The sequence below is a fragment of the Lepisosteus oculatus genome, chromosome 22, assembly GCF_040954835.1.
Source record: "Lepisosteus oculatus isolate fLepOcu1 chromosome 22, fLepOcu1.hap2, whole genome shotgun sequence".
Lineage (NCBI taxonomy): Eukaryota > Metazoa > Chordata > Actinopteri > Semionotiformes > Lepisosteidae > Lepisosteus > Lepisosteus oculatus.
In genome coordinates this window covers 6673032-6686983 of record NC_090717.1, presented here as the reverse complement: position 1 = coordinate 6686983, position 13952 = coordinate 6673032, and the positions used below count along the sequence as shown (strand labels likewise).

The following is a 13952-nucleotide window of genomic DNA, read 5'->3' as shown; positions in this document are numbered from 1 at the left end:
ACATTTGAAAAGAAAAAACACCCGTTGTATCCCAGGGCCTGATCGACGGCCAATTTCCGTTTTTCTCCTTTCCCATTAAGTTAATCTCTGCACTGCTGAACGAAAAGATTGAAAATCGATGAAGACAACTCTAAACGTGCGATTGATAGGTACTTACACTCCTTTTTAAAACACAAAAAAAAGCAACGGGATGGTTTGGGGGTTGATAATGCCGAAGTGAAGAAACAATGACATTGTCGCTCCTGTCATCAAAACGAAATAATTGCCGTGTCACGTCACCTTAATGCCCTAAGAAATCAGTACGATGTATAAAAACGTTGAAGTTAAAGTTACACACGGCGCTGCAATGTGCACTCACGATTCAAAACTGGGAATGATGAGAATGTGCAACAAAACACAGACGGGCGTTTGAGGAAATACTTTGCTATGGACGACGCGCTGGTGCTGAAGAAACGAGGCTACACGCTGGGCATCAGTTTAGGAGAAGGGTCCTATGCCAAGGTCAAATCCGCCTACTCCGACCGCCTCAAGACCAACGTCGCGGTCAAGATCATCAACAGGAGAAAAGCGCCCGCAGACTTCTTGGAAAAGTTCCTGCCCCGGGAAATGGAGATCCTGGCCGTGCTCAACCACCGAAACGTCGTGAAGACCTTCGAGATATTCGAGACCTCCGATGGGAAGGTCTACATGATCATGGAGCTTGGCGTTCAGGGGGACCTCCTGGAGTTCATCAAGTTCAGAGGTGCCCTGCCGGAGGACTTCTGCCGAAAACTCTTCCGCCAGTTAGCGCTGGCGATCAAATACATCCACGACCTGGACATAGTGCACAGGGACCTGAAATGCGAGAATCTGCTCCTGGACAAAGACTTTAACATCAAGGTGTCGGATTTCGGCTTCTGCCGGAGGTGTCACCTCGAGGATGCCAACATTGTTCTCAGTAAAACCTTCTGCGGGTCGGCTGCTTACGCGGCTCCGGAGGTGTTGCAAGGCATTCCGTACAACCCCAAAGTGTATGACATCTGGAGCATGGGGGTAGTGCTGTACATCATGCTCTGCGGGTCCATGCCGTACGATGATTCAAACATTAAGAAGATGCTTAAAATTCAGAAGGAGCACCGAGTGGACTTCCCCAGGACTAAAAACCTGGCGCCGGAGTGCAAAGACCTCATCTATCGCATGCTGAACCCCGAGGTCTCCAGGCGCATCGAAATAGACGAGATCCTGGACCACGCTTGGCTGAGGGGGCCGAGGCCTAAAACGCAGGAGGCGGCTCGGAAACAAGCCGACGGCCCTTCCACTTCGAGGGGCTACTCGAGAAACGGAGCCAGGGGCGAAAGCAGGGCGGAAAACCCGAGCCTCGGCAAAAAGGAAGCGGAGCCCGACGCGCCGGAGGACGCGGGCGCGGAGTGCGAGGCAGACGCGCCAGGGAAGAGGGCTTGCAAAGCCCCGAGAGACGCGACTGACCCCGAGCCACCGCCATGCCACCGGAGGAAGTCCTCCGCCCACGCCAAGCAAACTGCCCACATGCACAACGAGGAGCACCATCGATAAAGCGATTAAAACAAAGCAGATGATTATGTTCTCAAGTACGTTGAATATGTACAGATCATTGCTTCTCCTGCACAACAGAAGCCTTTACTAAGTAGTTTAAAATGAGTTCCCATCACATTATTCTGAGACAAGCGATTCCCTCATTATACTGTACTTTGTACGAATGCTTGAAGAAATTCAGGAAGTTTTTCTTCCCTGGAAGGATCAAACATGATTTTAGGGAAAAAGAATCGTTTACTGGTACTATCTCACGCTTGGGTCTCAAGTATTTTATTTGAGAGTACTCAATTGTCATTTTATCCTGAATCTTCTGTCTACCTCACATCTGGGAGTCAGACAAGCTCCACACTACTGTCCGGTGAATTGGGTCTCCTGGAGTGTTATCCTTGTCTGTCCGCCAGTGATTTTAATATTTATTGGGAAAGGGGAAGGAAGGTAGTAAACCATATCACCAAAAAAAAAAACCTCTCGGAAAACACACACGCGTGAAGTGTTTAACAAGAAGCTCTTCAAGATAACTATATGACATATAGTCTTAGCATGACAGTTCTTTTTCCAAGTGCAGGTTAGCGTACCGACTTCAACTGGGAAAACTGACATTTAGATTGGGCACTAAAGTCTTTTTGACCATCTGCAGAAAATTTTTTATTCACCATGGATGTTTTAAGACCTTTAAAGCCAAGATTTTATTTCAGCCCGGCCATCTGAATGAGAGATGTGAAAGCTGAGACACAATACATCAAACACAACAGTCTGAGAATCTTTGAACACTACTACTTCTGATATATTACAAGACAATTCTAAAATACAATACTAAATTCTTAAACATTCAGAAAAAAGAATGAGTGAATATAAAAATATTTCTTTTTCACTGTACAAATGTTTTAATGCCTGATTAAAACAATTTTCTACTTTTGTAGAACATAAAGGAGAATGACAAACAACCCACCATTAGTTTAGTCTCTTCCGATCGCAGTTCCGAATTTTTAATTGCACCATGTCCACAGTGCACTTAGAATTCTAAAACCGCCCGAACTCCAACCTGTAACAGGATTCTGTGTTTGAGGGGAAAAAAAAACTGTCCAGTAATTCCAGTCATCCTCTCTTGAAATCCATTATTTAAGCCCTGCCTTTTCATTGACGGGCAGCGTGTTACTTCCTATAGTTCCATTTAGCGTGCTTTTAATAAGTCAAAAGAAATCGGACGCCTTTCTTCTTTTCGGGAGCTGCAGGAGGTCGTCGGTAATGGAGGCAGGGTCCTGAGATGCGGGGGTCCGTGCATTACTTGGTGTGGGGGTGCCCTTTGGTGTTGGCAGGCCTCCCACTGGCGTTTTGCAGCCTGTGGTCCCAGTGTGTGCAGGTGAAGGGGTGTAGCTGGCCCTCAGGGCTTTATCGGTGTACTTGCTGGCTGTCCTGTTCACAAGTCTCTGCAAAGCTGGTGACAAGGCTGGACTTAAGCCTTTCGGCGTAAGGCTGCAAAAAACAATAGAAATTATTATAATCAGAGAGAATCATATGTCCTATTTATGTATGATTTTAATCACACCCTTTCTTCATCCTTCCAACCTTTCACCTGTTGAATATTACAGCAGCAGACTCTAACCCCAGATTCTAGAGACTGCTCACATTCCAATTAAGATCTAAATTACATAAACAAATTAATGGCTTGTCTAGATTAACACGATCTTTCATCGGTGGCTACAGAGTATCTCTGAGTCAGTTAGCTGTAACACTCCAGGATCAGAGCTGGGGATATCTAATGTAAGTATTCCTATTATAGCAACTGACAGAGAACAGAAAAGATTTTCAGAAACCAACCATGAAACCTATTGGTTTTCTTTTCTTATCGTACATCTCATTTGAGTGCCTCACCTCGCCAGGTTTTCTGTGACCTTCCGTAATGCTTCTTGTTTCTTTGCTCTGTTCTTAGCTGCAGCTTCGTTTGCCATTTTCAAACCCAGCCTCTCTCGTCGTCCTGGTTCAGGAATCTACAAGGCACACAAGCTTCAGTCAGAGAGATCTACTAATTTTCCATGCAGCTGAAAATACCATCACAGTTGCATGCTACTAGGATGACACATGTAATGACAGAGACTTGTGCACAACAGACACAATTAAACACACATTAAAGTCAGGAACACCTTTTTTTCCTGCATGGGTACAATACAAGCAGTATTTATACTTTGAGATTATATGTATTTATACTCACACACACAACACATTTTACCCCCAAAAAAGATTAATCAAATAATTTTTTCACTAAGCAGCTTGAGTCCCAAAGCTAAAATACTTGACCTTAAAAGATGGACCATGGTTTCTCTCCACATATGGAGTGTCTGAGCCATCCAGTCGGAATGGAGTGCTTTCTATTTCACCCCAGGTCATGAAAGGAGAATCGGTCACCCCTGCAAGAGAAACAACATAGTACGTTGAAGGCTTACATTTTTAGACGAGCTTTGCAAAAGACGTACTAACAGGAAACAGCAGTAAATGTTCACGCTACGTCTTCAAAGGAGGGTTTATTTATATACTGCCTATATTTAGATACACTTCTCTGTTTTTTTCTTTCCATTATAATCCTTGCTTCAGATGCTGACAATCTCATCTTTGAAACAAATTACATTTCTTAACAAATGTACAATTGGAAAAAGAAAACATCAAACAGTGTTCCACAATGTCTTACCAGGTGCTGGAGATGGAGTTGGCTCAAATCCATAGCCATTCACTTTAGGGGATTCCTGTGGGATTAATTCTTTTCCATCTGGACCAACTTTTCCCTGCTTAAACTAAGACACAGAAAAAAAAAATCAGAAATGCAATAACATCTGTGAAAGATTTTAGGTACGTGTGAAATAAGATTTGCTTAATGTCATGTAATCATTTCATTTAATTTCGTATAAATCTGCCTCTGTAACTGCAAACAAAGAACACAGCCGAAGAAGTTAAAAACTACTGTTAAAAAGGCTTTGGTAATGCACGTTTTTTGTAGATAACTCAAAAGTTTTCTATATATGTATTTATTAATTCAAATGCATAATATAGAAATATATACAAGCACAAAACAATACATCTTATAATACAATATTGATACTCAGGGCTGCCTAGGCCTTAGTTCACCACAGTACTGTTTAGTAGGGTGCCTTACCACAACTCACAAGTACTTAATACAGGACCTTTACAGTCAGTCTACCTACCTGCGCATTGAGAGCTGCTGCTTGCTGTAGCTGCGATTTGTTCAGGGCTTTGCTAAAGGGGTCTCCAAGGAAACGTGTGTTTTTATGAACCACTTCCCTTGGCTTCTTGAAGAGACCCTCTTCATCTTTAACACCTATGTAAAAGAAACAGGGTTTCATGTATCACAAATACTAATACCTCCAAACCCAGCAAGATGTGGGGAAACTCCTGTGTAGGGCTGTCTAGGCAATAGCTTACTGCAGTACTGTGAAGTAGGGTGCCGCACCACATTTTGCAACTACTTATACTCCAACGTTACAAAGAAGTATTAAATTCTGCAGTCCAAGTATTACTTTACCCATTCAACTCACCTTCAGGATAATACATTAAAGCATTCTTTGCTTTATATTCCCACGTTTCAACTCCCGCTTTTCCAGCTTCAATAGCTTGTTTTTCAGATGACGGTAACGCCAGATTCTCCTGCAGTCGCTGCATAACAAAACAGTACATTATGCTCTGAGTCATCTTCATTTTTAAACACATAATTTAAAAAAAATCAGAATGTCAAAGATGCATTACAGTGCGTGCTACATCTGTAAAAATAAGATGATATGAACAAAGATATTTAAAGAGTGTTATCTGCAAATACATATGTAATAAGTCACTATGTACTTTGTCATACAATTTGGAAATCTGTAAAATGGACAAAAAAACAAACCGATGCATGTAGTGAGTAAGACAACATATTGCAGTAAAATATAATTTATTTGACAAAATCTAGGTGTTATGAATAAAACAGTACTATGTACATGCATTAGTTTACCTGTTTATATTCCACCTCTGCTTCATAAAGCCATGCATGCCTGAGTTTCTCCTTATCCTCTGCAAGCTCCATGATCTGTTCAAAAGAGGCATTATCCTCACTCGTGTTTTTCGCAAGAAAAGAATCTAAAGTGGGCAGCTCTTTATCTTCTTGCTTGTCTGTTTCTTTTTCACCTGAAAAGAATTGTAAAGTGAAAAATGTCTGGATTTAAAATTGTTGCGCAACATGCCTACTTGTTTACAGAAAACAATTCATTGTGTCACCTATGTTCCAGGGAATTTTCCATTTTCGATGGTACAAATGAATAAGTCCGTGGCTGAACACAATTCACAAATGACCTTGCTCCCATTTTCAATCTGCCATGCACTTATATCGACAAATGCTCAGACCTCAGACTGAAACATATCAGTCTTTCGACTCTTGTTCTGCTCAGTCTGAAAACTGTTGTTTAGCCTTTGCTTCTTTAAAGAAGAAAATCTGGGATTGCGTAGTATTTACCTTCTTCTGTAGCTCTTGTTCCAAACCTCGATTTGTTCTGTAACGACGAGGGGGATCCCAGCCGGCCATCTGGTGTCTCAAACGTTGCTGGGGTGATGTCTAATGCAGAGAAGGCATCAAAAGTTAATTGAACTACATAATCTGTTACAGCCCAAGAAAAGCTGCACATTCAATCCATTTTACTCATCTGGCAGTTTAGTTTCTATCCGAAACTGAAATTTTGTCCCAGTTTTAGGCCTCAGCCATGTGGTTTCTTTATGTACAAAAGTATTAGCTGTTATCCACTGTAAATTAGGTCATGCAATTGTTCTTAAAGGTTTACACACTGATTTTGCTGGTTGAATTCAGATGGTACATTATGCACGTTACACTTCAAAACGAAACATACGCACAAGCTTCTGCGTGGCCTAAAAATAACTTTTATTTTCTTTGTATCATAGACAAGGTTCTGCATTGTCATTAGGCGTCTGCTTTCAATACCATCAGATACAACTCTTTCGTTAAACCAAGCTAGGAAATGTCATGCTTGTATACTTTCAAAAAATGCTGTAAAAACAAAGCTTGTTCCAACATGTATCACACAAGAAAGTCATTTATGGCTCTTGGATCTAAGAATAAGCGTTGAAGAGAGAAAGAAAGTATAGCAGGGATTACATGTATAATAAGTTTATTGATAGGCAATTGCTTTTTTAGGTATTTGCTGCAGTATGACTTCTGACAGTGACAACACCACTTTGCGGTTTTGTGAGGTTATTCTGAAACAAAGATGTAAATGATAATATGGTCTTTTTTTATGGTCCACACAGATTAGGACAAATTGAACGTGACATAAAATCAAGACGTGACAGTGGCTCTCATAAAAAGAACTAAACTAAACTAAAAGGTTGGGAAGAGTTTTCTACACCTTCTCTGCATTCCGAGACTGCAGTCTGACACCGATTAACAACTTACAAGGCACGGAATGTCGTGGGGTTGATTTGGTCAAAGACGATCCGAATTTTATCGCGATTTCTCTCATCTTTTCGAGATCCCCGCTCTCTTCTGCCTCTAAATACTCCTTCTGAGCCCGCAGTTTCTCCACATCTGGGAAGAAGTCCCTCTGAATGATCTTCTCCAAGCTCTGTTTCGAACAATAAGAAGACGCGTGCCGAAATGTCAAGCTACAGTCGTTCCTAAAACAAACCCGCATCCTCGTTGTCAATCACTGACAAAATGAAAACCTTTAGCGTCTCACTGATCTTTCTCAATAGATCGATGAAAAAATAACCTCATTAAATAAGTTTAAAACCTAAGACACTAGACATAGCTCCCAGTACATACCTCAATGTAATTTTCTTCATCGAGAACGTTCCTTTTCAACTTATTCTCTTCTGTGGGTTGTCCACTGACAGCGAGGGTAGTCTCGGAACTCACAGGGACAAGCGGCCCGGCGACCAGGCCTTTCTCGTGGAGAGCTGCCATCACTCGAGCGCGGTGCTCCTACAAACACCCAGGCCCGTCCGTGTTCTGATTTTAGCTTTCACCCTGTGTCTTAACTGATTAACCCGACAGTCTAGTTACCGGCGACAGAGTTTGTTTTCCTTGGACAGCAACGCCCAACAACAACAGTCTTAAAAGAGAAAAGGGGTCATTCTGTTCTTCAACAAAATATATACCACGAAACCGTATCGCCACTTTTGTTTTGACCTTACAAATGACGTAATCGGAAGTCGTGGGTACGGATCTTTGGGATTTGCCTGGTCTTCTGGGTATTGTAGTTTGTGTGTTTATGTGGCTGGTTGTCTGGCAGTTGTAGTTTCTGTTTGAGATTTTTTGGCGATCTGATTTTCAGAAGTACGTACACGAGTCAAGAGCGCTTTTTAATATTTGAAATAACAACATTTTTCTATGTTGTAAAACCGATTTAAGTTATATTAAAGTATCCACTTTTTATGAATTACTTGTGAGTGTAGCATAGTCTTTGTAATTAGAAATCGAGTAGATTACAGCAACTAAACCAAATATATCGGTCTCAATGTTTTTGCGATATTAAATACAAAAATATTTCAATAGAAAATGTATTATATTGTTAATACATTACCAGTATTACCAGTCCTTAGAAACACTGCCATTAAGTGAAACATTTGTGTAAGCTATATATTAAAATAATGTACTTTGACATCTCAGAGTAACTATGGTATAGCATGTTTTATTATATACTTTATGGGAATAGTGATGAGTTAAAGGGATAAAAAGCATATGGAGATTTAAATATTATGTCATCAATACATTATAGTATATGAAACAGTCACAAACACATACTGGTTTTTAATTTTTTAATGCTATGTTTTCAATCCATGATCATAAATTAATGGGAATGTAAAGCAGACACAGGAGGAAACAAAGACAATTTTACATAAACTCAATAAAATTGCATGATGTAGGATTATTTTACATTTGATCAGAAGACATCTACTGTATGTCTAATATAATTAATAGGTGCTGCTTTTGAAGTCTTTGGAATATCTTTAATAATTTTGTTTGGAGCATTTTAATTAAGCAAAAAATTCGACAGAGGGGAACATCATATTTTTGGCTTGTGTTATTAAAACTATCAAAGTGTTTGCATCTGTGTAAGGCATAAAACCTCCGTCAGCTATTGAAATTCAGATATCAGACTCAACACATTGGGAAACACAGTATTCCATACCAAAAAAAACTTAAACAGGTGCAGGTGGGTGTAGGATCCGATCCTGCACTATAAATAATCATTGCAGGAATCTAGTGTGTGGAGAACTTGATGTTCAGTCTGTGTTTTCGATGATTTTCCAATGGTCTGTGTCGCCTGAAGCCAAAGTCATGCGTTTTTGTCTTCTCCACTTGGCCCTGCGGTTCTTAAACCACACCTGAAATTTGTAAAAAAGAGGTCATGACACTGATATCACACTGAAATTTTGCAACTGTTGAACTTCTCAGTTCTTTTAAAACTAGTACCCTAAATTTACACATAAAAAATGCTAAGCTTATTCTACTGTATCATCCACCGATTCAATTCAGGGTCACGGGGAGTCAGTGTCTATCCCAGCAAGCAACGGGCACAAGGTGGGGTTCAAGGTGGATTCCAGTCCATCCCAGGGCACACACACAAGCACACCAGAGCGAGTTTTCCCAGAAGCCAACTAACTTACAGTATTTGGACCGTGGGAGATAACCAGCATACCCAAAGGAAACCCACACGGACATGGGGAGAACATGCAAACTCCACACAGATAGAACCCTGGGCCCAGAATTGAACCCAGAGCCCAACTTCTGTAAGACAGCAGTGCCAGCCACTAGTTTCTAATGGATCAGTTCAGACAAACTGTTTCCTCTAGTGGACAGACTATACTGAATTGTCCTTTCTTGTATTCACTGGGGATTTTTGACCGCTGCATTAAAGCAGAGAGGAAGAGAAGCACTCGAGCAACATACTGCAATGTGTAACAGTACAATTCTTTTATTTGAAACAGGTCTCTCATTCACCACGGTTTAGAGGGCACTTTGGAAATAATGTGAAGGAGATGCTGGTCATACAACTAACTAACTTGTAAGCAAACAGTTTCAGAAAATGAGGCTTAAGGGACTGAGATGTCTTAGAATTCCTGATTCCCTGAAATCTTGAACACCAGGGGAAGCGGAAGGAGGTTCCCTCTCCCACACCCTCAGAGCCCTAAGGAGTACCCACCTCCACCCTTTCCTCTCGCAGGTGGGTGCGTGCGGCCAGCTGCTCTCTGGTGGTCACGTCGGGGTACTGGTTCTGCCGGAACAGCTCCTCCAGCGCCTGCAGCTGCTCCTCCGTGAAGATGGTCCGGTGGCGGCGAGTCCGTCTCTGGATCTGGCTGAAGAAGAATTCCTCGAGCCGGGTGGGGGAGCGAGCGTCCCCGGCCGGGGGACAGTCCGGGAACAGCCTTCTGGCCCACAGCACCTGGCAAGCTGCAGCACACAGCTCTGGTGAAGCATGGAGAGTGGAAGGCTGGCAGAAGCCTGAACAGATGTCAGCAGGTGAAGCAGATTTTAAAGCCACTGGGCTCAGTTTCCTGTGAGTGGCATGTTCATTACCTGCTAGAGCACTCATTAGTTATTTGAATTACAGAGCAATTATTAAGCAAATGCTGTTCAGATGCTGTTGAAGAACTGTGCAATTACCCAAATAAAGAAGGCTAAAGAGTTTTAAAATAGTCTTATTACTTTGACTTGAGGTTACAGAACTGTGATGACAGAGTAGCTTGAATGTAATACATTGAAACTCCATAAATCAAATAAATTTTCATTGTTACAGAACAGAAAGAAAAGAGGTCATCACTTGAAGAAACCTTCTGTACTGTCTTATTTTAGGAAAAGAAAACACTGAGTTCTAATATTTATCCTGCTTTATCCTCCCCTTTTCTAGGAAACATGTTGCTTTTAATTGACATGCTCGTTTTGAAATCAGTAATTTTGCATTGCTAACAGATTATTTGCCTCAAGAAGCAAATCCTATTTCATTACTCATTTAATTTATTTTTACCCAAGTTTTCTAGATGTTCAACAATCAACAAACTAGTCAGTCTATCTGGTTTGACCTCAGATGCCTCAACGCACTGTTTTGCACAAGCATCAGTTTTGGAAAGAGACTTACTAGTGGCAGGTGGGTATTCTGGAACTGGTGTTTCACCACATTGGATGCAGCAGCAGCAGCAGTAGCAGGAATGGTCCTGAGGTTCTGCAGGAGAGACAGGTATGACCTTCAACACCACTTCCTCCTTGGACTGTTCTGCAGACATGCAGATGACAGACAGGGGAACACCAGTGTCCTCCCGGACTCCATCATTGTCTGGGAGCTTGGCTAGAATGTCTTCGATGGAGAACGAAAACGTCCTCTTTGCAGTCTTCCCAGGTTCCATGCCAGCTCAGGAGACAGTGACTTCATAAAGGGGTCACCTCCGTTGCTCTGCACCCCTAAAGTGAAACAGAGTTGTGGACTTCAGGTCACATTTAGTCCTGCTCTTTAAAGGGGAAATGTAAGGTGAAAAAAAAACAAAACCCCGTCCCTTCTCCTTTCTGCGGTGGTCTTTTCACTCTCGACAGGCATCCCCACTGCCTTTATAAGTGCAGTTGACTTGAAAAAAGGGAGGAAAAAAAATCATAATCCTCCTGCAGGAAAAAAAAAAAAGGCAGTTGAAAATAAATTCCAGCTAATCTGGCCAGTTTTGTTAAGGGGTTAGCGAGGATGTGAGATTTCACTAATCCTACTCCATTGCTTTCCAAAAGGAAATCTGATTTCTCCCTCTTAAATTAGGATAGAGAACTACTAAGATCCTTATTGTGGTGGTGTTAGAAAGAGAGAGAAATAGACTGAAAAATGGGAATTAGTAGGAACAGCTGAGAAGATTAACCCTTTCATTTTACAGGTGTAGACTGTATGAAACCTTTTTTTTAATCTAAATGTAGAAGTGGTATTGAGGGAGTAGAGATTCTCTTTTTAAACTGACATTAGATTCACATTCTATTCCAGTCCTAAGAAACAGGCTGTTTTTTTTTATCTGTGTAACATATTCTTTAGAAAGGCACTTATCATTTCATATATTGCAAGGTGTTATTTAGACAAAGTGAAGTAAGTCTTCCGTGACCCAGTGAGGGCATGCATTAAATTGTCCCTGTGTGTGAAATAAAGGGAAAGTGGCATGAGCATAAATGGCAGGATTTCCCAACAGAGCTTTTGCAATGCTGAGTATCACTGCTCAGCGCACAAGTTGCATCTGCTGTGTGCCGTTTGGCAAGCCTTTCTGGTAAAAACTGACCTTTGCATGCTCACATTTTAATCTCGTTTTCTAGATTTGCAATGCATGTGGTAGGTTCTGTATCTCATAATGGAGGTAAACTAACATTAAAACTGAGAGGTAGCAGAAGCACAATGTCACTTAGTCTACGAAGGATACCCTGGGGGTACTTTCAATCAGGATTCAGGGAGAAAAATGATCTGTCCATATCGATAAACATTTGTATTTGAAAAAATTGGTTTAGGAGCAATTCCAGCAATTTTGTTTCGAAATGTAGCACTGTGCAAAACAGAACAGCATGCAGATGAAAAGGTTTTCAATATGCTGCTGCTGTTAAAGGTGTGTAAATGTAAGATACTGTAACCAGATTACCTTTTTAGTGAAAACTACAAGTGCACCTGATACACATATTCCGGGGCACATGTGGAAACTGTGTGAAAGTGCATTTAAATCTGAAACAGAAGACACTTTTTGTGCCCTAAGGAGTGTGGAAGTATAAAAGTAGCTACCCAGCCATGTCGATCCCAGTATCTTTCAGGAAATGGCTGGATGTGATCCTTGGATGAAATAACTAGTAACTTCCAAATGATCTCCTCTCATTAGTAACCTTACTTATATATTTCCACTCCAGACTCACACAGCGTGCTTTTAAATTGCAACTGTTGCTGACAACATCTGTAGCATATCCTTAATAACAATGTAATTAGAATCGAAATTGCACAGTCTGCATCCCCACAATTATCAACTGTTATCACACTCCAGAAATATTTTTTTCAGTCTGCAACTAGATCTTGTGAAACTCATCTTTTTTTAATACTGTTCATTTGCAAAGCAGTTGTCCCACTACAGCACAAGAAGCGTCTAGTGCTTAAAGGGATTAAAAGCCCCCTTTGTATTGGCCAGAGGATTAATCACACTGTTTGAATTCACTGCCCTTTAAACTTCAGATCCCGGCTTCAAGAAACTATTAGAATTTATATCTGAGGCTCACATGCTCTGCATCCACAATGACTACACTTTTCACTGATAACTGTGCTGGACTTTGCAGCTGTGTGCCTGAACAGAATTAAAATGCACACACACACACCTGTTGGCACAAAGATCATTTGCTTGAGAAGTGTGGAGGCTTTTCAGATCTGAAATGTCTTCATTAGGCATCTTTTACTTTTTATTTTATTTTTGATTGCTGTACAAATTAAAGGATTCTCTTAACTGAACGAATGCCTCAACATGTATCTTTTTCAGAATCAAAGAACAGCTATATATAAGGGAACTTTTCAAGCTTATGTTGTGAGGTATTATCCTTACAGATGGAACATACTTATTCAGTGGGATTTCTGACAAAAAAAAATATAATGGTACTAACAGGCAAACTTTCATGGATTGTAGTTTTTTTCAGTTGGAAATCCTTTATTTCATATAAAGCAATACACCTCTTTTTTATCAAAGAATTATTGGATTTGGAAAATCTATCCCTAAGCTCTGGAGATAAGGGGGTTCAAAACCTGATAACAATAAACATCTTTTCATTCCATTCACCAGAGTTTAATAGCCAGCGGATTGCTGATGTAATAGTCACTCAAACTAGGTTGATGCTATCTGCACACTTTGCGATTTATAAAGGCAAACGTCTTATCATTTCTGTATTGGTTCAAATAGTGGTAAAACCATTACAGGGGATTAATATCAACTAATCTCCTTTGGCTCTGCTTCCAACAAAAGCATATTTGTGGTCTAAAGAAATACAATCCTTCCGCTAGAATAAGAGGTAGAGAAAAAGAATCTGTTCTTTTTATTGTTCTTTGGAAAATCAGTGTATCATCTCTGATTCAGACATTTTCTATTTTTCTACAGTAACACGTTCTAAAATGCCATATTCTAATATAAAATGATATATATATATAATTTATATTTGGACTTCTTTGCACAAATATTTTAGCACAAATGAAACTATGAACTATTTTCAAATGCCAAGGTAGGGGCTTTTGGTGTTTTTCATTTTGAAAAACATACTCTTCTTGTGAATATGTTTTTACTTAAATCTTCAATAATGAAATGCAGTTCACACAGAATCATAAAATTGATTGCTCTTAAAATCCGTAAAAATTGTAATGCTTAAATAAAAGATC

At 40.5% G+C, this 13952-nt stretch overlaps 3 protein-coding genes across 3 annotated transcripts; 1 reads left to right on the top strand and 2 right to left on the bottom strand.

The window, feature by feature from the left end:
• Nucleotides 1-325: 325 nt before the first annotated feature.
• Nucleotides 326-1586, top strand: LOC102697912 (testis-specific serine/threonine-protein kinase 2). Its single transcript, XM_006640352.3, has one exon. It carries the CDS (start codon nt 427-429, stop codon nt 1549-1551), a length of 1125 nt encoding a protein of 374 aa, XP_006640415.1. The 5' UTR covers nt 326-426; the 3' UTR covers nt 1552-1586.
• A 585-nt stretch (nt 1587-2171) lies between these two features.
• ess2 (ess-2 splicing factor homolog) lies at nt 2172-7755 on the bottom strand. The gene is made up of 10 exons (XM_006640351.3): nt 7367-7755; nt 6998-7166; nt 6047-6145; nt 5549-5721; nt 5097-5214; nt 4746-4879; nt 4235-4337; nt 3847-3956; nt 3424-3539; nt 2172-3024 (listed from the first exon to the last, which is right to left on the bottom strand). The coding sequence occupies exons 1-10, from the start codon at nt 7505-7507 to the stop codon at nt 2742-2744; spliced, it is 1446 nt and encodes a 481-aa protein (XP_006640414.2). The 5' UTR covers nt 7508-7755; the 3' UTR covers nt 2172-2741.
• Nucleotides 7756-8510: 755 nt separating this feature from the next.
• On the bottom strand, nt 8511-9911 carry LOC102697519 (homeobox protein goosecoid-2; the record flags this gene model as incomplete). The annotated part of the gene is made up of 2 exons (XM_015366002.2): nt 8511-8931; nt 9750-9911. Coding segments are annotated over 2 exons (264 nt in total), but the record flags the coding sequence as incomplete, so codon positions are not given.
• Between the last annotated feature and the right edge of the window lie 4041 nt (nt 9912-13952).